At 38.8% G+C, this 26,215-nt stretch overlaps 1 protein-coding gene across 6 annotated transcripts in view; it reads right to left on the reverse strand.

Annotated features, from left to right (window-relative positions):
* GLRA2 (glycine receptor alpha 2) overlaps nt 1–26,215 on the reverse strand; it is a 131,393-nt gene that overhangs the window by 57,249 nt on the left and 47,929 nt on the right. For all 6 annotated transcript variants that reach the window (XM_013200127.3, XM_013200130.3, XM_013200126.3 and 3 more), the window contains exon 7: nt 24,938–25,152. In XM_013200127.3, coding sequence (XP_013055581.1) covers nt 24,938–25,152 — 215 coding nt within the window. The remainder of the gene's footprint in view (nt 1–24,937; nt 25,153–26,215) is intronic.

Consider the following 26,215-nt stretch of genomic DNA (forward strand, 5'->3'; position numbering starts at 1 on the left):
AAGGAAAAGAACACTGTATTGCTGTACATGTCCCTCCTGCTGCTCTATGCATATATCTCACTGCCAGTTCTCAAAGAACCTTGAAGAAATCGAGCAATTTGACACCAAGTGAAAAATTAAAATACCCAAAGCTATTGAATCAGGGAAACAAACAAACAAACAACAAAAAACCTGTATTTGTTTGCCCTCTGAAAAACAGTTGTACAGGAAGCACAGCAAGTCCTCGCCTTCCTGGCTGGCCAACAAAAATGTGTACTGCTCAGCTAGCCAACACGTAGATATATCTGGACTGGACAGGACAACCCTTCCTAAGGGAGTCTAACACAGCAGACATGGGAGAGAACTAGGAAGGCCATTTTATACTGAAGATACCAGAGTACTAATGAACCAGATTTTCTTACAGGAGACATCCTCAAAACAAACAAACAACCCCCCCCCCCCCCAAAAAAAAAAAAAAAAGCCTCTTAATATCTACATTAACATAAAAAAAAGTTGTAAATATACAGTCATGCTTCTAGCTAATCATTCAAAGCCACATAAGGAGTTATTCAGACAGCCAGAATAAAATGAATTGAACACTACAGCAAGGGCACTTCTCGTTCTATTGTTCTTATAATAACATGAAGCTTGCTTCTTTGGAAGAATCCTTCCAAATGTGAGTTTAATGATAGTGACAGAGAAAATTTAAATGAGGAACTGTCTGCTACACTTACCTCTAGAAAACAAAGTGGCAGATATCACTGATGTTCAAGTTTGTCCTGTACCACAGAAGACTAAAAGGGAAGAAATTTTCCAGACTTCCATCATGATCCTAGTAAAAAGCATGGATTTGTTTCTAAAACATTGCCGGCTGCAAAGAAGAGTCCCTCAAAATAAAACCTTCTGGGTCAGATGTGTGGCACAGAGCAGCAGCTTTGCCCGTTCCTAGCTGACACCATTGCTCTCTGGTTTGCCTGACTGGTTTGACACTGCCTGAATAGGAAGGGCTGAAAGCTGAGTTGGGGCAGCCATGGCTATCTCTACATACACGTATGTTTGGGTTCTCAGAGTAAAGCTCTGTCTTGTCATGAAGTAAACACCACAGAATCACAGAATCATCTAGGTTGGAAGAGACCTCCAAGATCACCGAGTCCAACCTCTGACCTAACGCTAACAAGTCCTCCACTAAACCATATCACTAAGCTCTACATCTAAATGTCTTTTAAAGACCTCCAGGGATGGTGACCCAACCACTTCCCTGGGCAGCCCATTCCAGTGCCTAACAACCCTTTCAGTAAAGAAGTTCTTCCTAATATCCAACCTAAACCTCCCTGGCACAACTTTAGCCCATCCCCCCTCATCCTATGACCAGGCATGTGGGAGAATAAACCAACCCCCACCTCGCTACAGCATCCTTTAAGGTACCTGTGTTTTATGACTGTCCTGATGAAACTTCCTCATCCCTAATTTGAGGCTTGGAAAATTGAAGAGTACAGAGCCCAGTGACTTGAGCAGAATCATCCAGCCTACAGCACACAGAGCTGGTCTCAGCCACACAGATGGCTTTTCAGCAGAGACATGCCAGATTTTATATGGCAGGTGCAGTGAACTCACTGTCATGAGGTGCCCTCACCCAGCTGTGTGTGACACGCTTATTAGGTCTGACATTGTCTCTGTTACCTATAGATGCCCTTGTAATCTGGCTGGTTCTGGACCTGAGCGATGCCTTATGACCTCAGAGAAACTGGGAATAGACTCTGAATCTGAAACATTTGGTCCAAAGAATTCTTCTACCTATTATGTTTCCATACCTCACACTGGACAGATGTCCTTAATTAGTGGTAACAACATGTTACCTCAAGTCCTGAACAACAACCACCAGAAAAAGAAACTAATTGTGATAGGCATATACTGTACACTCTTCAAGCTTCAGCTTATAGATTGTTAGGTTTAGAGCCATTCCTTAGGAGGCATTTGTTCCCCACAGCCTGATCTGTGCTGAAGCACCTCTGCTGAGCCTTTCTTCTCCCCTGTTCAACTAATTAATTCCCACAATAGGGAGCAAATTGAATCAACCTGTGATCCATCTTGTCTCCCACAGTCTGATCCCTGCACACATAGCTATCTCTGCTGCCTTTTTCTCTGCTGCTCACAGCCAGGCCCTTTTCCCGGTCTCCCCAGCCCATTTGCTGATTCCCTGCTGTGCACAGGCCCTGTTCAGGAGCTGAACAGTCCAGCACAAAAGATTCTGGCTTTCCAGGGAGCAATGCAGAGTGAGCAGGGATTCCTCCAAATGGCACTTGCACACTGTTTCCTTCCAGCCCCTGCAGCTCAGAGTACACACTTGCCATTCTCGTTTGGCTTCTCCTTCCATAATAACTTGCAGCAGATGTTTGATGTTGCACTCACTACTAACTAGAGATGCATATTGTTTTAATTTCCATTAGTGAATCCCTGACACTTTCAAAGTATTTTTCATGTACTTTAATACTCAGCTGATATTCAACACAGAACAATTAAAATCTCCATTTCACAGAGGTAGTTCAAAAAGTCTAATGTGTACTGAAATGTGAATTTCTCTTTCTGAGAAAGAGTGATTAGACTGACAATGCAGCCTACTGAAGGGTTGCCTTGGCTACACAGCTCTTTAATACAGAACCTGCAGAAGACAATCATGGCAGAGGTTTGGTCAAAGCCATCCACTCCAAGATATAATTCCAGTACCATCCAGCAGGAGTCCAGTCACTGTTGAGGACAGACATAGCCATATGACTGGGTTTCCTAGCACTGTTTTAGCCGCTGAGCCTTGAAATCCACTGCAGTTCAGCAGAATGCAAATAAATAACAGCAGAGGAGTTGCTGCAGCCATGATGGTCTACAAACTCAAAAGCAAGAAGATTTGAGGAGATGAGTTCTGTCTTTTTAGAGCATGTAACATTCCTGAGAAAAGCAATTTGATTTGGGGGATCAGGCATTATTTGTAAGCATAACCCTGACAGAAAACACAACACACAGAAATCATAACACACAAAACAAGCAACAGTACAATAAAGAGCCTGCTGAGCCCTTTTTTCATTCTCTGAGGTGGTTATCTACTCTCTCCCCCTCCATCCTGTAGGTCCAGCCCATAGGGGGCTCTGGTTCCTGTCTCAGAGGCTGTCTCACCAGATCAGCTCAGTGAATTCTCTGTCCTCATAAAGGTGAAGGTGGGGAGGAGGTCCCAAGGACATCATGTAATAGAAGATGAAAGGTGTAGTGAGGTACAGGAGCCTGTGGTTTTCCCCAGTCTTTGTCTATACGAGTGCTGGTCCAACCTTCTGATAGCAACAGAGTCAGTGATCCTACATCCTCCCCGTTCTAGCCTTCATGAGAGGCTGCTGTAAAGGTATGGCTGCAGGGTGACAAGAGGTGGTTCAGAGAAACTTATGAGAAGAAACAGCAAGTTGTCAAGAAGGAAACTGGAAAGATACTTTCTGTGAAACCTCTAGACGTAGTCACATATTGTCTCTGGCTCTTTCTCTTTCCCCGATTCCCATCCCGACTGGAATAAGGATGAGAGGGGGAAAAGTTTTGTGGCTGAGTAGAGGGTAGCATGGTAAAGGCAAATCAAGGAGGGCTTCAAAAGACTCTAGACTGGCTGTTATGTATCTGTCAGACTGGTATATGTCCACACATGTGAGACAGGATAAGCTGCCTTTTACTTTCAACTACAACTGTATAATGTTTCAAAGGAAAATAGTTCCCTTTGCCTGTTCTTGTCTGCCCTTATACTAGAAATTGCATTTTATCCTCCTTTGAGGTGCATAGCCTGATATTCCATAGCACATGAATTTTAGTCAAAATTGACTTTATTCTGATCAGGCATGTATAACATTAATTTTTCTCCATTTATTAAAAAAAAAAAAGAGGTAAATATTGTTCAACATATCCCAACACATTATAAGCTACTTCCTCAATATATTGAGGTGGGTTAAATTCATTACTGATGCCCTTTTCTCATAAAAGAACCAGCTTCTATAATAATAATAATAATAGTAATGGTTTGCTTGAATTTCTAGCTCAAGGAAATAATGCACATTCAGAAAATAATTTTCTCACAAAAATATATGTATATATATGTATATATATATGTATATCTATATATCTATATATCTATATGTATATATATGTATTTGACCTGAATAAGGAAATGGTCATAGAAGGCTTAAAGAAAGTCATATTTTAGTGGTAGAGTTGGTAGCATTAGGTAATGGTTGGACTTCATGATCTTAAGGGTCCTTTCCAACCTCAATGATTCTGTGAGTCTGCTATGGCTCAGTACTCCCCTAGCAATTTGAAAGTCTGCCACTCCCACTGTGCACGCCACTAAGCACTCCTACAGGACTCAGACACTTGAAACATTTGAGCACTTTCTTCCAGAAAGTGGAATTTGGCTGAGTTCTAGGTAAATAAATGTAAACTTCAGGGTAAATATTTATTTTGATTCTAAGTGCATAAGGAAGGGCACAAAGTGCTGCTAAAATCCTTATTTGTTGTTAGGAAGTAATATTCAGATGTTATTATAGGTCTTTTCTATCCTTAAGTCATGAACATAGAGACAAGTCAGCAACAGACATTCAGTTTTGTCATTTTTTTGAGAGGGAGCAATGGGTAACTTTTACTTTTCAGTTTTCATTAGGACTTGTGCACTTATAAAAAATTCATATATACTATTGTCCTAATGGGTCTGAGAAGGCACAAATCTGTCTGACAAGCAGAAAGATATGAGTGATGCTGCTCCTAATGCTTACATAAAATCCTGCCTCTCTTATGGTGTTTTCTTCCTCAGTCCTTGCAATTAGCTTCCATCATGTCTCAGACTTGGAAAAGCAGCAACTAATGTGACTTATTTTCACAGATTTGTAAAAGCCACAATGAAAAGCAGAAGGACCTCTGCCCTGTGGGCAGGGAGGAGGACTGGCGTGTAATGAAATAGCAGGTCTTTTCATCTAACAGGTGATGTCACCAATTATTCTCGTCCCTTCACACAGGGCCTCATTTGCTCAGTAAATTTTAATTACTATAATCTAAACCTCCATTTCTTTTGTTACCTTAGCTACCTGCAGTAGATAACTTGTCTCCTAAGCTACTTCATATGAGTGGGCAGTACTGACTCTTTATGCAGGCTAAAAATATTTGCTCTCTTAATGCCATGGTAGGTTCTGTCCATAAGAGGATTAATTAAAACACGGCTGTGAATATACAGATATCATGGCTGCCAACTGCAGAGCACACCCGCACACTCACACAAACAGCACAGTGATATGAATTAATGCCTCCAGTCAACCCTGTCACTTGATCTACCAGAGAACTTCTTTATTTGAGCCCCATTTGGTTGGCTGTGAAATGAATGTGTACTCCAAGGGAGCAAAGGACTTCATCACAGCTTTGTGTCCTTCAGGCAGGTTTGTGTCCTAGCACACAGGAGGCAGGGGAATGCTTTAAACCTATACACAGACACAGAGAGTGCTGATAGCTGTCTGTCAGGGACTCTCCAAGCATGGTCTGAAGGAGTCTGTATCTCACGGGGCAGGATTAACCCATACTTCACCAAGAAGTACCACAGATAACTTTGCAAACTGAAAATACCACCAGATGTTCCCTGACAGTCAGGTGTCCCTGTAACTTTACTCTAGGTTTTGCCCAACTAGCACAACATCACAACATGTTAATAGAAACAGATGTTTTTTAGCGATGGTCATGCAACAGCAGGCTGGCCAGAGCAGAACAGAGCAGAGCTGGCTCTCTGCCAACATGGTCAGCATATGACTGTGTTATTTCACCTATATGGGTTTGGAGCTCTCAAGTCACCTTCTGTGATGCACAGCCTAAGATAGCTCCAAGGTACATCCAGAGCCCATCAACCATTTTCCAGGGTTCCTCACCCCTGGCCAAGGCCATGAAAATATAACAAGAACAAGGGTAGCTGTATGTGCACCTTGCTGTTCCCTTCCCTGAAAAGGCTGAAATGGCAACCAAAGAAATGGGACACAAATCAATTGTAAGACAAAACATTAAGCAATAAATTGATCTTACAGTGGCTTCACTGAAATGATGCTACACCAAATCTTCTGGTACATCTCTGTTAAACTCTCTACCTTGTAACAGAGGGAAGTGTGGGCAGGGGAAGTAGGCTGTTAGCGCATGAAGTTTCAGGGACTTGTTAGTAGAGTGGTAGGTGCCATTCATTTGTTGTCTGTCAGTTAAATCTTCAGGTGAACCCAGAGGATTCAATCTGTAATTCTCAGGGAGCCCTGTATCTGAAGGGTCTCTTGTCCTGTCTTTGCATGTCCTTTCACTTCCTGGGCAAAGTCGGGCATGCAAGCAGATTTTCAGAAACCGAGTGGAGGCACATCAAAACTATTCAGCAATGAGATACAGATAGAAGCTAAAAGGCTTAGACACCTAACTGTCTATGCTTGGCATAAACACAACCACCCTCCCTTGGATTTAGGTCCTGAAATCGACTTCTGTCAGCACATCTTCACTGAGACAACTTGCAAACTATCAGCAGCTGAGCAGTCCCCAGCCCGTGGCTCACAATCAACAGTGTGGTCCTCCACTACTGAAGGGCTCTGCAGTTGTCCACATTGACAGCCAAGCAGGATATTGTACTCTTGTATTATTGACCAGAGTAGGTGAAGGTTGAGAACCCAGGAGTGTACAGCAAGCATTTGGCAGGTACAAAGACATGTTCTACATGATTTGGAAAGAAATAGAGAAATGGGTACTAGCTGAATGTCTTGCCTTCCAGCTACCGACTACTCTAGGAGATAGGAACAGTGCCAAGAGATCAGGAGAAGAAGAAAGGGAGGAGACGGAAAAAGACAGTTTTTTCTCTACTACACAGATAACAACAGACTTTTAATTAAACATGGCTCAGGAAGATGCTTCTTGTCTTTAGCTCTAGGCAGAGCAGAAAGCTAATTCCAAATATTTCATGTCCCTGAAGTGCTCCAGACAGTAGTAGGACATGGCCATGCCTTGCCTACAGCACATACCATGCTGTTGAGACATACCCATTCCAAGAACTGCCTTTCAAGGCTCCAGTATGAGCTGGGGTTCCTCATCTCTCATTGGGTCAGGAGTGAGTCTGGTGCTGAAACAGCACAGACAGCTTAAACATTTAGATGATTAAACTGCCAGTAACAATGTGTGGGGGGGCCCTAATTAGCATGAATCTTTTGCATTTGTTTCTCAGATATCACTATGAAATTTAGAATATGCCTTTGTGGTATGACTCAGGACATCTCTTCAGAAGTGTAAATTAACCCTCTGTTGATTTGCTAATACACCTTTCCCATATCTCTTTGCTTGTTTTCACCACAAAACACAGGTATTCTTAAACACATTCATAGGAAGTCAGTGGTTAAATTTTTTCATATAATTGTCCTGCATGTCCATACTATCCCAGCTGCACTATCCCAGTATCCTTACAGCACAGCTATAAAAACAACTTTCCATTCTCATTCACAATTTACACACCCATGGAGGACAGGATCAGTCCTTATTACATGGCACCTCTCATAGTTCATGTGTAATTATTTGTCCACTGTAACTTCTAAAACCTTCTGAGGAGTTACTGCTTTCCAAAACACGTTTCCTGAAATGTAAGCCATATGTGTGTAATAGTATGAAAATAAAAATTGTATCTTGGAAATATTTGGAGTTTGACGTGTTGTTGCTGTTCTTCTACTATTTAAAGAAAAAAATGGTGATCTATCTACATTTTTCATAAGACTCTGCAGAGACAGAAGATTATAAACTAAAATAGCCAGCAAAATTGTACTTAGTGCACAAGCTACAGATATGTGTGATGACAGGGGGGTCATTGCTGCAGCATTTTTACAGCTCTACATCTGACCTGTTATTTCTGCAATAAGTGGAGAGGATCAGAAATCTCTGGGGTGTAATTCAGTTCATCTATTTGAGACATTTATATTATTCAGTGGAGTTAAGCTTTAGAGTTAAAATCAGACCTGGTTTTAATCAGACCCAGAGATCTCAATTTCCCAGTTTTTTACTTCAGTCTGCTTGTTACTCTGTGATCATAAAATGTCATCCTGACCCTAAGAAACTTTCCTGAATTTGATGGGTTGGTATTTTCAAGCAGAAATTAAGACTGTGCTAAAAAATCCCCCATAAGTCAAAAATCCCAATTTTTCAACAGACAATTTAGGTACTTGGCTACACCGATGAGTCCAGAGCATCACTTGGACCCCTGTGCACTGCCGAAAGGTAAAGAGTAGCCAATTTCAGCACCTTCTTGCTGCTTCTCCAAAAGCCATAAATGCTAGATAAGCTTAGTGACAGTTAACAGAGACAAATATGAAAAACACAGCAGAACGAGATAGATTTCAAAAAGAACATGCTTCAGTGTATTCATGTGCCTCTCCCAGAAAGCCTCCCATACTTTCCCCTCTCACGTGTTTAAACTATGCATATCTACCAAACCTGACAAAATGGCATGAAAACCCTGTGAAGAGAAGCCTTCTCCAAAGAAATCACACTCCCACATCTGGTCACAGCTGGAAGCCCTGCAAGAGCAACCTTTCTCACGACATCCTGGCAACTCCAGATGAAGTGTGCCTATATGTAAGGGCAGAGAAACAGGATGGTGAAGGATGTGTGACTGAAAAGATTTGTATAAATATGTTCACTTCAAGTTCTTTTCTACAAGTGCCATGAGCAGTACAAGGATGGATTTCTTTGTATGTTTTTCCAGCATGGCTTTGGTTTCGTGTCAATCCACCGATTTACAGATTCTAGGCTAAATTAATAGCATCAGAAATTAGTTAAAGGCAAAAAGGGTGCAAGATTCCACAAATTCCATTCTAACACTAAAATCCCAGTTGCACTGCTCATATCTACTGCTCATATCTACCAGTTATTACTGACCATTAGCAGCAATGGTGAGATATTTTAGCCCTTCTATAAAGGCTTTTTGTGATGTACCAGTAGGCAGAAGTGTTGAAAGTGTAGAAAATCCCTGATAAAATTCTCAGAGGAGGGGAATGCTCCCTGCAACTTTCAAAACGTGTTTATTTGTAAAAAGTAATTTCACTTCTGTTTTAATCTCATCACAGAATTCTTGAATTGTAATTCATTTGGAGAGTCTAAATTACAGAATATTATGATTTAACACCAAATTCATATTAAAAAATGACATTCATTCAAAATTTAAATAATTGCATATAAAAATAAGGTGCAATGGTAGGTCATTGCTAGTTTTAAAGCTAAAATGTTGCACTGAAGCATATCTTGTAGAATAAAAGAAAAGCAAACATTTTCGTAAGATGGGTGTATTTGAAGCTGGTTGTGGTTTCACAGTTTTGTTTTTCTTTATCAGCAAACCTTCCTGTTGATTTAAGATCCCAAAATCTTCAAATTCTAGGTATGACCAAGAGAGAACAACAAAGAGACATAAATCACATAAGCGTTCATGTGAATAATGTTGAAATGTTGCAACAACTTCCCCTTACGTGATCACATAGCACTGAAACTGGTAACAGCACACACGAAAACGTACTTGTGTATAGCTTTCAAATTTGTAACATAAAATCATTCAGTGAGGAAGTGCTACCACATATTTGCTAGGGTACGGTTTAGCTCCATTTTCTTCTGAGATATCCATAGGTCTTTCTCTCAGCTCAGACTATATTTCATGTGATGCAGCCTCCTGGAATGAGGAGGTTGTGCATTATGAGAGACAAAACAGCATCTGAAATGTCAGAGAAGGGCACATAAAATGCAGGTGATTCCCAGCTTTCATGAAGCAGTTGCAATAGTGTATCCAAATGGAAACACTTCATGCTTTACTTGGGTAATTTGATTTCAAATAATCTGAATAAAAATCACTACATTTTCCATTAAAATAAGACATTTGTCTACAGATTGTTGATGTAATTAAATATATATATATTCTTTGATCAAAATATAAATGTCCTCAAACCAGGTCTCCAGCTGCTAAGTTAGCCAGAGGATTTGTATCAGTTTAGAGAAACAGAAGATTTAGCCTCCTTTATAAAAAACAGTTGTCATCTGCATGGTCTATGCTATTTCCATGCATATGACAGATCCATGAGTCTGGTAATACTAGAGAATTTATCCAGGAAAGTTCAGCTTTTTGTTTTCTTTAAGAGTTTAGAATCTCTCCACGTAGCCTGTTGGGCATACTAAAGCAGAGGACTCAATTAAATGCTTTATATTAGATTCTGTGATGCATTTTTAACCTTGTTCATGAACTGAACTCTAAATGCATTTACACGAAAATAGCAAACAAGCTGTGACCCCAGTGAGTAAGTAGCTCTGACAATATAGACTAGACTTCAGCACCAGTCTTCTGCACAGAGGGAGAGATACCTTCTGAGCCAGAGACTTAAGGTGCCCTGAATTTTCCTCTCCTTCCTTCAAAAGAACAATGACATCCACAAAGGTCTAAACATCCAAAATGTGAATAAATGCTACCCGGAATGCTCAGAGAGTAAGGAACATTATATACATTGTCTATACCTGGCAGACCTATGCATAAATGGAACAGTACCACTAGTATGTCACTCAAAATGGTCTAAGAAATCAATATTGGCTCCAGTCAGTATGTAATGAGACCAGCTTATGTACTGAAGGATTTGATAGGATTAGATGATGACAACACATTCTTGAAATGCTTAATCATTTTTATCTATAAATCCTGGCACTGAAGAAATAGTTAACTAATATAAGAACTTTTCTCTGATTTCCTCCTAGAATGCACAAAGCCATATGCCAGTTTATGCTGAAAATTGATTTTTTTAATCCACTGTGAAGTTACACATCTACTGTTTCAATTATTTTTGCTTGGTATGTATTCAATTTTCTTTCCTAATTTACAGCTCTGAGAGTCAAACTGAATCTTTGCGATCGTGCAGCTCTTTGCCTGTAAAATTATTACTGCAGACTGAATTATGCTCTGTGGGCAGCCCTGCTAGCACTATGCAGGGCCTTAGAGTCATATCCTGTAAACTACTTGTCTTAAAGATTAACGGATATTTAACAGACTGCAATGAAATAAGGGTCTGGTAACCTCTACATCCACAGTTCATTCACCCTAATCCCTGTTGTCATTGCATGTGAAAAAGAAAGAGGAGGTAAAAATGCGTTTGTTTTCCAAAATGCAACAGGTTTGACTTTAATCACACTCAAATAGTAGATAAGTAATAATAGGTAAGAATATTTTTATATAACCACCTCTCTGAGGAAAAACCACCACCACCACCACCAAAACCTTCATGTTTTGAATATTTCAAAATGATGATGATATGTGTTTTACTATTTTTCACACTGTGTTTGGGATTTCCCTCACATAACTTCAGACATCTGATTTTAATGCTGGTCACCTTAGCTTCCCTTATTGACTTGCAGAAAGAGGCATTTGAAATGCGTTCATCTGACCTACCCTGTGTACCTGTCTGGGCGTCAGAAGAATCTTGCTGTGGAGGTGTCTCTTTTTCTCTGTTGACTAGAAAGGCAGCATAAAACAACTTTCAGCCACCTAAGTTTCGACAGATTAATCTCTCCACAGGTTTACAAGTTCAATATTTTTGTTCTGATTTAAAATTGCTTGTGAAATACAGATGTGTATAATAAAGTAGTCATCATTAGTATAAGTGGAAAAAATTTCTCTGGTTTTCTCTGGAAAACTTTAGAAATGCAAATGCAACGATGATACAATTTCTTTCCATTATGGGTTGTTATAAGCTGCTATTATAAACCGAAACTGAAAATAATCCTTTATTCATGTTCTCTGCACATAGCTACATATGGATAATTTCAGTGTATGTATATCACTAGTTGATTTTAAGCAATAGCTGTTAGGGTCTTGTGATCTATTTCCTCCTCTCTCTTCCCCCAGCCCCCATATGTTAACTTTTTTTTTTTTTTTTTTAATTTCCTGCACTTTTGTTAACCTTACATGGATGGAAAAGTAACTCCTTATATTATTATTGTTCTTCAATTACATAAGCAAATCACTCAGACTAATGTTGTCATTAGTGGTCTGTGGTCTCACAATTAACAAAACTCATAAACTTCTCTTCTATGTGTTTCACCTTAATCCAAATCGTTCCTATTTGGTGATATGAAGACTTGACTTCTTATGAATTCTTTGTTTGTTTCACTTATTGCACCTAAATTATCAGCTGTTTGCCTGGCTGGGGACCAGACTCTTACATAATTAGGTTTCTCCCAGCTGCCCTAGTACTCCATCACTATTTAACTGGCCAAATGGACGTAAATAGACATTTTTCACTAAACTGTTCTATACTACTTGCAAGTTACTACCCAGTTTAATCTAACTTTTCCATTTTGATTTCAATTTAGTTCTCAGCATACCCCCTTATCCCACAAATGGCAAACAAAAGTCATGGAAACTTTCAGTCTTCCTTCTTGTCTGTATTTGCACTCTGGTACTTCTTTGTAAGTTTTCTGTAAGTTTTCTCCCACTGAGTATTAGCAATTTAGAATCAGTTGGACTTCCAGAAAGCAGTGACTTGGCCTAATGTATATGGAATGAGCACAGGCTATAATAAATATTTTCTTATTTACTAGCACTAAGTATGCTACCACCATGCAATAATTAAAGATTTTAATATCTGTAATCACAACAATCAAACAGGATAATTTCATTATTATTATTATTATTAACATTAATATCCTTTATGGCATCAGAGGAGGAACAGAAATAGCCATTACAATTCAAAAAAAGTTTAAAAGTAAATATTTACAAGACAGGTAAAACTAGAGGAATATGAGAATCAAACAATAGGAATAAGAGGTCCAGAAAAATGCCAGATGAAAGAAACAGTGGTAGAATTATCAGCAATGGCAGGAACAGTATAATTAGAATTACTGGGCACATCCAAACCAAATGCTTTTGAAAAAAAGCCCAGTATCAGGTTATGCTGTGAAATCACAGAGAGGGCCACAACTGCAAGAAGAGCAGCTGTGACTTGCACCAAACGTGGTTCTGAAAAGGGGAATGACAACAGAGCATCAGTTATGCGAAACTGTGGGTAAAAGGTTAATATGGCTGTTGAGTCTATAAACAGAACATAGAGGAGGAGGAGGAGGAGGAGGAGGAGGTGAAAAAAGAAAGCTATATTAAGAATTTGCACAGTAGTGTAGTTGTGATTGCTATATTTAAAAAAATTATATTGGCACAATGAAGAAGAAACAAAGTTGAAGGCTGAACAAAATGTCTTAGAAGCGAGAGACATAAGAACCTCTATCTGTTTAGTTTACCAAAAAGGAGATCGCAAGGTTGCTCACTTCCATCAAAGGATTTCTTGAATAAGAAAAGACATTATGTCTAGGAAGCCTAAGTAGTCCAGAAGAAAAATGCACAACAAGGAACACTGTCTGGAATGTAAAGCTGGAGAATCCTCAGTCTCTAAGAACATTTATTTTTATTATTAACAATAATATTACATAATATTACATTTATATATCATAATAATACTATAATATATAATTATACATAATATATAAATAGATATGCAATATTATAGTAATAATATTATATGATATTATAATATATTAACAATATTTATAATTTATTATTTATAATGTAGCAACTGAAATAAACATCCAGACTTCATTTTCAAAACAAGATGATACTCTTCTTTAAAACACATTTGAGTCGAATATAGAACCCAGCTGTAACAGCAATTAGATCCAATAAACAGTGTTATCCTAGAAGGTGACTTTGTTCCTTCTGGACTTGGGGGAAAAAAAAAATAAAAAAATTTGTAATTTTTAGAAATCCATGAACTTTCCCAAAATAGAAACAACTGATGACTTGTAACTTCCTATACTAGCTACAGTGAGCATGCCTGGGTCTCACTATTAGGCAGTGTGGTCTTGTTCTTTTCCTAGAACATTTCAGTGCCTGAGCCTGCTCCTGTGGCTGAAGGAAAGTTTTAATTAGAGCAGTTTTGCTCCAAACTTCTAACATTACTTAAAGTTGAAAAGTGCCTACCAGTATCTCAGTAAAGGTTAGATATGAGTGGGATGTGGTTTTTCCCTTCCCTAGGGATTTTTGACATTTCAGAAATGCCTTCTGAATTAGAACAAAAAAAGAAAATATAAAAAGTCCCAAATCGCAAATCTTATTTTTTTAGTATCATATCAACTGAACCACTTTCATCATTTCCATTTTCACGTCAAACTTTTCAGATATTTTTAGATTGATTAGCTTTAGATTTCCAAGAAAAAAGGCAGTGAAAATAATATAAAGGCAGTCAAAATAATATTAAAAAAAAAAAAAAAGGATGCCTTGGAGAAATCTGACACTGGGACACTGGTGGTTGGAAGTCAACAACGATCATTTAGGGAATTTTTCCAATAAATGAGAACATTATTGTAAAGTACCCTTTGCATGGCTTCCACAAAGGATCATTATTTATTTATTTATTTATTTATTTACAAATAGGAGATCCTCAGAGAAAATGTCTGACGCCATCTAAAATGCATATTACAGCTCAAGCAGAGTGTAATACAATGTGAAAGAGGAGCTAGGAAGATCTATTTTCGGTTTTAGCTGGAAAAAAAAAAGATTTTTTTTTTTTTGCTGAAAATGTTGTAGCTGAAAATTTATTTTCATTCTCTCTTCAGGGTAACAGTCAGTTGTTTTTCAGAAGGACATCTCAAAAAAATATGAATTACAAAAAATCTTGCAGACAACAGCTAGCAGTGGTAAGCATATATTTTAAGTCTTTTTCACTGATGGTAGACAGAGGAGCTGGGTAAGAGGCTTTTGAACTCTGCTGCAGTCAACAGCTGCTATTTAGACTGCCTTGCCTTGACTAGGAGGGAAGCATGTCTGGAGGAAGCCAGCATCATCGTGGAAATCATGAATGAAACTGGCCAAATGGCTTGCCATGAAGTGCATTACCCACATTCAGGCAATCCACAGTCTTTTAATTAGATATGCCTTTCAGCTTGGGAAAAGCTTTTACTGAAACCTCATTAATGTAAGAAGCTAATCAACGCTTATAGCTGCATTCACTGAGAGTGTTTTACCTTTAAACAATTCTTCATGAAATCATTTGCCAAGCTACAGTCTTGCCTGGAAGCATGTGTAACGCACACTTTTTTGACTGGTTGTAAAACGCCTGTCTCCTGTTCCAGTCAATGTAGAAAAAGATAAGAGATAACCTCTAAATGCAGTAGTACGGTTGGCACATAACAGTTTTAGTGTTATGTTTTTTTTTTAGTTTGAGCAATGTAGTGTTTATCCCCTTTCGAATAGGGCATTGGAATATGGTAAAAAGTAAATACATTTCTCATTTCTCATTTATCAAAAAGACTGCTATTCACTTGTACAATCAACACTACATTATTACTAAAGAATGACAAATATACCAACTTTAGAGAGAATAATTAACCAGTTAAGAGAATAATTATACACTATTCTTCCCACTCACTAGATAGGACAGAAGGAGAAAACAAGATGTAAGAAAGACCACATTGCTTCCTGGAGCAGCCATTTTGTGAGACATAAAAGCAAAGTTATCTTTGTTTTCATATCCAGGGATAGTTATATGCATAACTAATTTGTTTTGCACTGTTTTCTTTGTGGCATAACACTGTCTTCCTTGACTTTGGCGAGCCCTGGTAAGAAATAACAGCAATGGTAATATCTGAGCATATGAATGCTTTAATTTAAGTCATTCTCAATGACTGGATTTTGTTTTCATTCTGAGAAGATTCTGTTTCTGTTAGGAGGTTCAGGGGAAAGCAAAACACTGTCAACATATCATGAAATAGATCCTGTCAGACAATTATGGCTTCCTTAAAAAAGAAAGAGAGAAATTTGATTGTTTGAGAAAGCAACAGAACACACTGTCCAACTGTAACAGTTTTTATCATAATCCTGACATTTGGGTTTCTTCAGTTCCTTAACTTTTTTTTTTTTTTCCTCTAGTTCCACACAATTTTATACTGTATTTAGCCAGTTTTTGATAAACAGAGCATACTCAATCATAGATTCTGACCAGGAATGTGTTACTCTCATTACTGTCTGTGACCATCTACATGGTTCCTTGGAAAATTAAGAGGTGTTTTGAAATTGATTATGCTGTACAAATGGGCTGGTATCAGTGCCTCCTGACTGCAGATAAATTTTAGAAGTACTACTGTTCATCATATTTCAGGACAAATCTATCAATAAAATGTTCTGATTGACATTAAACAAACAAAGAAAAATGCCCTTCTGAAAAAAAAAAAAAGATTCTATGAAAAATGCATTTATATCAATGAAATACTTTAAATTACTTTTTAGTGTCCCAGCAGACCATTTTTTAACAGAAGTTGTTTCTCTTATCAGTGACAGATATTGATATGCTCTCATCATAATAGTGCCATTATTGATAATTATTTATAATATAGCCTGCACTATAATTCCTGTGAAAACATGTACTGAGGAACATTCATTATGTTGTCTCTTTTCCATAACTTATGTTTTCTGTTGTGATTTAGTCACTTAAGTTTCTCTCCAGATATATTAAGAGTTCAGACTCAATTCTCTAAAAGCTTAAGCTTTGGAAGAACAGGGAAAGACAACAAACTGTCTACTTCTCACACACAGGTACGTCTAACACAGCATACAAGCTACTGAGGATAAAGGTACTGCTCTCACACTCCCTCAAGATACCCCAATTAACCCCTCTAGGCTTCTAGGAAGAAGAAATAAGGAGAAGAGAATATTTCATCAAGGTTTTTAACTTTACTACTAAGGATCTGTGAATAATGACATATTCTAGAGTGCATGACTGTATTTCCATGCCTTAAAAACAAAGTATATTGTTTTCTTGTCAATGGCTAGTTTAGAATTGTTTCATTTCAAAAGCTGATATTACTATAACAAAAATAGTGTTCCCCAGTACTTGCAAATTAAAGTTATCATGTCATATCACAGGCATAAAAAGAAAAAAAAAAAAGACACCAAATCATTTAGTTACTCCTGTAGAAGTCTGATGCATCCATGAAGAAAAGTAAATAACTTGTCTCTGTTCAAACGTGTGTGGGGAATACTTCTAGTCATCAATATCAATAAACAAATTGTTTTTTTTTTCCAAATAGAAACATTTCCCAAATGAAAAAAAAAAAAAGAAAAGAAAAAAGACCTTTTAGTCAAGTTCTTACAGTTGCACTGCAACTCAAATAAAACTTTGGGAAAGTAAAGCATCAGTGGCCCAGTTGCCTAAAAGCAGCAAGCAGTTTTCAGTAATGTTCAGACTGGATGCAGTAGTCTTAAGGTACACCACAAATGAAAGCATTTTTCACAGGCTCTAGGGAGTCCCGTCAACATTATTTCAAATGAAACATTCACAGGAGATATTCATAAGTAATATTCTTAGATGATCTAATAGAGTCAAGGCTTGAGATTATTTGAAGTGAATGAGCCACAACAGCATATGTCATTGCTTCAGAGCAGGCCTGCAGTGCTTATTTGTGCAAAAGAGCAGCACTACGTGCTCTTCAGAGAGCTGCTAAAAGCCGCTAGAAGGTCCTGTAGGGTGCAGGAATGAAGCTCGAGAGTCCCAGTACTGTACCAGGGTTATGAAACAACCAGCAGAGTGGCGTGCACAGTAACTCCAGCTCTTCTCTGACGCTTGAAATAGGCTATGCCAAATGCCAGAGCTCCCAGATGACTGCATTATAAAAGCCAGGAAGTGCCAGGAGTACTCAAACTACATCCCAGAGGTATTCGAACACATCTTAATGCATATTTTTTGCTGTCACGCATGGCAGCAACTACTGTTTTTGTAGTACAGTAAATACCACTGTCTCCACTATACAGGAAAGTAAACTATAAAGTTTAGATTAGTACAAGGGAAAAAGTGACTGATTTAATCTTCTATTTTTTACTTTCATAGAGTAAAATCTGTTATAAAACCTAATGTATTAATATTTATCCAGTCAGTATCTCCTCGGTCAGCTTTGCACAGGATGAAGGGCAGCATGAAATTCACTAGAAACCATATACAAACACTTCAAGATCCAAAGATTGGCCAAGCTAAAGAGAATAACGTGGTCATTTCTAGCCACATATTTAGGTGCTCTGTGTAACAACTACATCCTTCTTTCTCCTACTGTCCTCACAAGAAGCATAGATCCTGCTGGGTTTTGGTGGTGTTCTTGTTTTGATTTGTTTCGTTTTCATCTTCTTGGCCTTGCAGCAGAACCAAATCTTTGGTTTCACAGAACTGGAAGTAACAGATTCATGATCACACATATATAACCGTGCCAAAGCTTCAGATGAGATATTGCTCCCGCTGAAGTTATAACTGCATAGGTTAGCCCTGTATCTACCTAGATCTTGAAGAAGCAAGTTTGAAGGAAGGAAGTGTCTTTTACAAGCTGATGTGGGCCAGAGAAACAGAGAATTTTCATCAGGCCCAAGCATTTATTATCAAGCTATTAACATGGTATTAACATGGCCACAGTGCTATTAATACTCAAAGTGGCAGGAAACTTCTCTCTGGTACATCACCACGTACCACTTTTTCCACTACTGTCAAACTTTCTCTTGCCCTCTAGCACAAATACATATATCTTGACTAGAAACTATTGATAAGAAAATGTAAGTAATGTGAAAAGAAGAAAGAGTAAGGAAATTACATATAAAAAGTTGTAGACGAGAACCAGAAAACACTTATTTTGAGCTATGAGTTATGAGCATGTGTTTATAAACAATTTGACAGACATTTATTTTATAGTATTTTGTAGAACAGATTTTTTGTACACAGAGCTATATTTAGTGTGTAAGTTTCTACTGAAGAAATTCCTTCAATAAGTCACAGCAAGCAAACACATACTAATTTTTGACCCTTGCTTTACTTTGGAACAGTTTTTGTTGAAAAAAACTGCAGTGAGTTCCTTCGTTAAGTAGTATGGAATAAATCCCTGTATCCAAATTCAGATACAGTATGGAATATAACAAAGGGTATTGAATATACTGTGTGAATACAAGATTTAGTTATATCTAAGTTTTTGAAGCTCAGAAGAAAAGAAAAAGAAAAAAGAAAAAAAAAAAGAGGGAAGGGAAGGGAAGGGAAGGGAAGGGAAGGGAAGGGAAGGGAAGGGAAGGGAAGGGAAGGGAAGGGAAGGGAAGGGAAGGGAAGGGAAGGGAAGGGAAGGGAAGGGAAGGGAAGGGAAGGGAAGGGAAGGGAAGGGAAGGGAAGGGAAGGGAAGGGAAGGGAAGGGAAGGGAAGGGAAGGGAAGGGAAGGGAAGGGAAGGGAAGGGAAGGGAAGGGAAGGGAAGGGAAGGGAAGGGAAGAAGGGAAGGGAAGGGAAGGGAAGGGAAGGGAAGGGAAGGGAAGGGAAGGGAAGGGAAGGGAAGGGAAGGGAAGGGAAGGGAAGGGAAGGGAAGGGAAGGGAAGGGAAGGGAAGGGAAGGGAAGGGAAGGGAAGGGAAGGGAAGGGAAGGGAAGGGAAGGGAAGGGAAGGGAAGGGAAGGGAAGGGAAGGGAAGGGAAGGGAAGGGAAGGGAAGGGAAGGGAAGGGAAGGGAAGGGAAGGGAAGGGAAGGGAAGGGAAGGGAAGGGAAGGGAAGGGAAGGGAAGGGAAGGGAAGGGAAGGGAAGGGAAGGGAAGGGAAGGGAAGGGAAGGGAAGGGAAGGGAAGGGAAGGGAAGGGAAGGGAAGGGAAGGGAAGGGAAGGGAAGGGAAGGGAAGGGAAGGGAAGGGAAGGGAAGGGAAGGGAAGGGAAGGGAAGGGAAGGGAAGGGAAGGGAAGGGAAGGGAAGGGAAGGGAAGGGAAGGGAAGGGAAGGGAAGGGAAGGGAAGGGAAGGGAAGGGAAGGGAAGGTCTCTGTGAACTTCTTTCTAAATCTACTCAAGGACACTGAACAAATTTTAAAAAGTGGAAATTTGTTTGCAGCTCCCCCATCAGAACAAATAAATATGTAACATAAGGTAGACATATTAAATACCATGGCAGTGTTTTAGGATCATCATGTCTCCAACAGGATTTTGTAAATAACTAATAAGAATAGGGTTGGCCTAATTATTTAAGCAACGTGTCAAGCACTCAGACATACAGCTCATATTAGCCGAGAACTAATTAACTTATCTCATGATCATTGAATTACTCTTGTACTTCCTCCTCAGATCCTGAAACTAGAGTAGAAGTAATCTGTCAAAAACTTCTTCCATTCAAATTTACTTTTTTTTTATTTTTTATTTTTTTACCATATTACTGCACCAAAATGCATCATCTCTGTTTTGTTACATGAAAGAGCAAGCTATCACCTTAGACACTCTGCTTCCTATGAAAACAAATGAACATACAATAGTGTAATTTCTAAAACCAGCATCTATTCCTTTTTCTCTAATATTATTTCTCCTCATTTCTTCCTTTTCTTCATTTTTTATTTTTACTTATTAAGACATTATTTTAACCCTAATTCAAAATAAAAAAAATGTGATGTACTCTCAGAGCTTCTTTACTTGATAACTTTTGGCATTAAAGAAAGGAGAGGTTACTTTCTCAGATTGGTCTGCCAGAAGCCAAAGAATCTTGAAAAGGCTTCAAAAATGCTGAGGATAGTGGATGACATGTAAAAGCAGTAATTTACTACCAAATGGAATGGACATCATGGACTTTGGCTTTGCAGGTCTCTGCACCTATTAGAATATAGTGCTTTTATTACAACAGGTAATGCATTTAGTGATCCATAGCAAAATGAAGTGAATGGAAGTCTTCCCAGGGGGTTTAGTGAGTTTTGAATAAGATTTTTTTTCTGCGCAGACTGCTCCCTAGGGAAGGAACATGCATTCATTAAGTACTACACAGTAAAGTAACACAATATCAATGCTATACAACTGTGTAAAATAAAGCTACTGTCATTTACTTGACTTAAAGTATCCTCAAATGTTTTGCTTTATGGCATGAAAAGTAATTCACTTTTTTGGACTGTTACTGTTAAGGTTTAGTTTATATGTGTGTTCTAAGATGAAAGCAATCTGAAAAATACCCAATTATTTTTAATAATTTCAAGCAAGAATTCTGCCATGTAATATTGTACCAGAGTTGATAACAATATGTAGGTAATTACTTCTAAACAGTAGCACTTGCATCTTTTAGATAGTAACTTGAAAACTAACCAAAAAAGTAACTAGGTATCTTCTTGGTGCAATTCTTCTTTGCCTTTCTTTAGGTAAAGGAATTATTGCCTTTAAAGTTTGTGAATGTTTATGCTTGGTGGGGTTTGTTTGCTTGCTTGCTTGCTTGATTTTGTCTTTGTTTGTTGTTTGTTTGTTTGTTTGTTTTGTTAAAGCTATAATAAAATAATGAAGAATAAGGAGAAACTCTTGGCAGGAGACAGTGGGTAAGTTAAAGTCAAATTCTATAAATGTGTGTTAAGAATAGGACACAAAGAAAGAATACAACTCTTGTATTCAAATCTAGGCTGCTTTCACAAACCAAAGTTGCATCTGTTTTTTTCAGTGCTCTTACCAAAATAACCCTCCTCTCATGTCTTATTATCTTAGATATTCATGCTTGGAGCAATTTTGGAATGGGCGTTTTATTGACAGCCTAACTTCCTGTGTCTTGGCAATATGTAGACAGGACTCAGAAAAACATTGCTTTTAAAGAGCCATTTTGCAAGTTCAGATTTAACACTGATTTGATTCAATTATTTTTATATTTTTATTTTTAAATGCATTTCAGCTGGACAGATTTTATTAAGAAATACAATTTTAGTGTTAACTTACAGACGGGGTTTTAAAATAGCTAGGTTCATGAAACAACAACAGCAAGAAAAGCTTGTTTCTTGTAATAGAATCATAGAATATAGAGAATGGCCTGGGTTGGAAGGGATCTTAAAGATCATAGAATCATAGAATCATTAAGGTTGGAAAAGACCTCAAGATCATCCAGCTACAACCCCCCTGCCATGGGCAGGAATGCCACCCACTAGATCAGGTTGCCCAGGAGCTTGTCCAAACTGGCCTTGAACACCTCCAGGGATGGGGCATCACAGCTTCTCTGGGCAACCTGTGCCAGTGCCTCACCGCTCTGTGAGTGAAGAATTTCCTCCTAACATCTAATCTAAACTTCCCCTCTTTTAGTTTAAAACCATCTCCCCCTCATCCTGTCATTGCCTGTCCGAGTAAAAATTGCCTTCCACCTTTTTTATAAGCCCCGTTTAAGTACTGAAAAGCTGCAATGACGTCACCCTGCAGCCTTCTCTTCTCTCAGTAGGACAGCCCCAGCTCTCTCAGCCTTTCTTAATAGGAGAAGTGCTCCAGCCCTCTGAGTATTCTCACGGCCTTCCTCTGGGCCCGTTCTAACAGCCCTACATCCTTCTTGTGCTGGGGGCTCCAGACTTGGATGCAGCACTCCAAGTGGGGCCTCACAAAGGCAGAGCAAAGCGGGACAATCACCTCCCTCGCCCTGCTGGCCACTCCTCCGGTGATGCAGCCCAGGACGCAGTTGGCCTTCTGGGCTGCAAGCACGCACTGCTGGCTCATGTCGAGCTTTTCTTCCACCAGAACTCCCAAGTCCTTCTCTGCAGGGCTGCTCTCAGGGAGTTCTTCTCCCAGTCTGTCTTCCACCCATGTCTGGGATTGGCCCAACCCAGGTGCAGCGCCTTGCACTTGGACTTGTTGAACCTCATTAGGTTCACATGGGCCCAGTTCTCAATCTTGTCCAGGTCCCTTTGGATGGCATCCCTTCCTTCTGTTGTATCAACTGCACCACTCAGCTTGGGGTCAGCTGCAAATTTGCTGAGCATGCACTCATTCCAGTTGTCTGTCATTGATAAAGATATTAAACAGCACTGGTCCCAGGACAGACCCCTGAGGGACGCGGCTCGTCACCAGCCTCCACCTGGACATAGAGCCATTCTTCCTTGTGTAAGGAATCAGATACTGCTGATATGGACCTGTACACAAACATGGGTGTACTGCTTACTTTTGCACACAGAGCCTGTTCTGAAGCAGTTTGTTTCACATCAGTCCCATATTTCTTATGGCATAGCTCAGCTGCATTCACACAGCAGAAATGCAACAACCAGGTGTTGTATGACTGAAGTAAGTGTACTGGCCTCTCTGGTGAGGTAAATGTCCTTAGTGTCTGTCTTCTGGCAAAGGAACAGTAAAAAATACTAGGAGAGGATGGAATGGGGCCAGAGCATCACCTCTGACAACCACTGAGATAAATCTATTTAATCTTGAAGCTGGAGAAGAACCTCTCCAATAATCAAATTGCCACAGTCGGTATATTCTGGATCTCCCCTTTTCTTCCACTCAGCAGAAGCCCAGAAATGTATCCAGCTAATGCTTTTCATTGCAAACAAGGGAGAACATGAACAAAAATTTCAGCTGGATCTAAGGCACATGATGAAAAGTCTTTCTAAAACATTAGTTTTATGGACATAGTAACACTACAGAGCTTCTTGGCAGAGTGTGCATGCTCTGTTGGAAATATTGGTGGAAATCTCCACTACAGTGATTGTACTACTTCCAGTACTCAAGGCAATTAATTTGGAAGAAACTTGGAATGTATCAGCATGGAATCATGTTGTACCATCTAGACACCATCTTCAGTATCTCCAGGCTTGCTATCTACAGAGCCTGCATGGTTCTTGCCAAGATTGTCTCTTCGTTGACTTTCTTCTCAGAGTGTTCATTTGGTAATATTGACTGAATTGTCTGAACAAATGTTAAGAAATTATACATTTGAAGTTCTGAGTTAATACATGAAAGATCTTTAGTTTGCATGGAAAATTATACATAGCTCCAAGTGAGCAAGTGAAGCTGAACCAACTGTTGTAGTCACCAGATTTTAAGTGATACTTTCTTATTACCAACAGAATAGTAACACAATCTGTGCAGTTTTTAAAGTCGCCCTATGTATGCTCCATTTGAACAAACTACAGTACTTGGAATGAGACTAAATATGACACTGAGTGTAAAGCAGAACAAAATACAACATGCCTTTTGGAGTGGATCATATGCTATACAAACACTCAAAAATTGTGCTTGTGATTCTGGGCATCTGTAAGAGAGAATTCTTCAGGGAAATTATCTCATGACTCCACAGATGATTGTAAACTGATCTACCTCTGAGTTCTCTTCCAGAAAATTGTACAAAACCTGAACACACACAATAAATTCTGCTGGGAATGTTAACAATAAAACCATTAAGGCTGTGCCCATGCTGAAAAGAGCTGTCATGTTGACTAATCAAAGAACACAATCTGTAATCTATAATCTCATCTACAGCAGCTGCCCCAATTTAAAATAAATAAATAAATAAGTAATCAAGCGAGATGATATTTTTGTGAGTAGACCGGATGGAGAACTGCAGACAACACTTGAATAAGAACATAAACTAAATCTTCCATAAAACAGAGAAAGACATTGGAAGTTCCTCACTGAAAAGATTCTCCAGAAACACATTTCAGGTGTATATATGTTATATATATGTATTTTGTACACACACAAATATATTTATATATCCATCAGATTAAATGCCGTATCTAGCCATGTCAAGTTATTTGGGAGACTACATTTGGGAAACAGTCCAGAAGAAAAGAGACAGAGTTTATAAAGTCCCCAATCTAGTTTTCAGGAAAGTGCTTTCAGAAATACAGTGAAGTACCTACATACTTCAGAAAACCTGTCTTCTAAATATTGATGTCTAAGTGTCAAAGCTAGCAGTTTTAATTTTTAATTCATTAAAAATCCAGAGCTTAGAACACTCTCGCCATCCCACAAACCAAGAGAAAACCTTAATTCAAATACCAAATACCTGGATACCTCTGTCTCAGGTATTCTTATCAAATGCATACATACACAGATCTTTAAGAAACTTCAGAAGTACTACCATTATTTCTTGGTTATAACAAATCTATGGTACAAAATTATTTCCTTACTTTTGGGAGGGAAGCTCTTGATCCTGAACTTTGGGTGGTCATTGTCAAAACTGTAGTGATACCCAGTGCAACTCTAGCCGGAGCAGCGTCCATGTTGATCCAGAAAGAAACCCAGGACAAAATGACAATCAGCAGGCTAGGAATGTACATCTGGATTAGATAGTATCCCATCTGACGCTCCAAATGAAACTTGACTTCAATGCATGTAAACTTTCCTAGAACAAGAAATTATTTTCATAAAAGTTTTTTGCACAGTTTTATCTTGTTATCTAAACATATATTAGAGGTGAGGCCTGTTTTGTAACCTAACAGTACAAGTCAGCCACTTGTTGCACCCTAACCTGTGAGACACATGGAGCCCCTGAAGGAGCCTGTGTCCAATTATTCACATTAACTGAGAAAACAAGTATTGGAACAGTTGTTTCACCTCCAGAAAATATAATATTTTTTCTCAAAAATTTAAAAAGATTTTGTTTTAAAGTATACTGTTTAGTATTAAAGGGTGTCAGTATTTTGCTCTATTAATTGCATGAGATTAAGTAAACTTGTCATTAGGCAAATTATAAACAATCAAAGTCCTGTGGTAGATTTCATTCTGGCCACATCATTTGCTTTTGTCTGTGGGCTCTCCTTCTAACGGCGGAATCAGCTCAAAGTTTACTTTGAATTTCACCAAAAGGCTAACTCCTGGAAATCCACAATAACGGATTACCTCTCACGTGAGGTAAATGGATTACCTCTCATGTGAGGTAAGTGATTCTCTGGACAATGAATACGTGCTTTGCAGGGGTAGAGGAGGACAGAAGTTTAGGATTGCCTGACAGTGGAGATAGCCATGAAGTGGGGATGTAAGGTCCTGAGTTGCAAGAGCTCTCCAGCTATGAAGCCAATCACTTTGTGCTGCTCTCCATATTAATGTCCTGGCTGCGGTTTAAATATTGTGAATGCTCTCACTCAAGGTAGACTATCCAAAGCACAGGAATGTCTGTCATTCCTGAAACATCATGCTAATTGTTTCAAAGAACCCCTTTTGTGTCAGTTGGTCAAGTACACTAAGAGGCGTTGTTCCTCATAAATCCTTTTCAGGCGTAATAAGACTTTTGCTCCATTTTGTGATAAACACATAATTTCTGCTAGTCTGAAAAGCAAAACGGCAGGTTCATACAGGTAAGAGAGTTGTTACAAAGGACAATGCAGAGACAATTTGTCAAAGTGAGGACAGGGAAAAAAAATGAGTAATCTGGTCGGACAGAAACTGTGAAATGAGTGACTCTGAAA

Source organism: Anser cygnoides, chromosome 1 (genome assembly GCF_040182565.1).
Source record: "Anser cygnoides isolate HZ-2024a breed goose chromosome 1, Taihu_goose_T2T_genome, whole genome shotgun sequence".
Taxonomy (NCBI): Eukaryota; Metazoa; Chordata; class Aves; order Anseriformes; family Anatidae; genus Anser; species Anser cygnoides.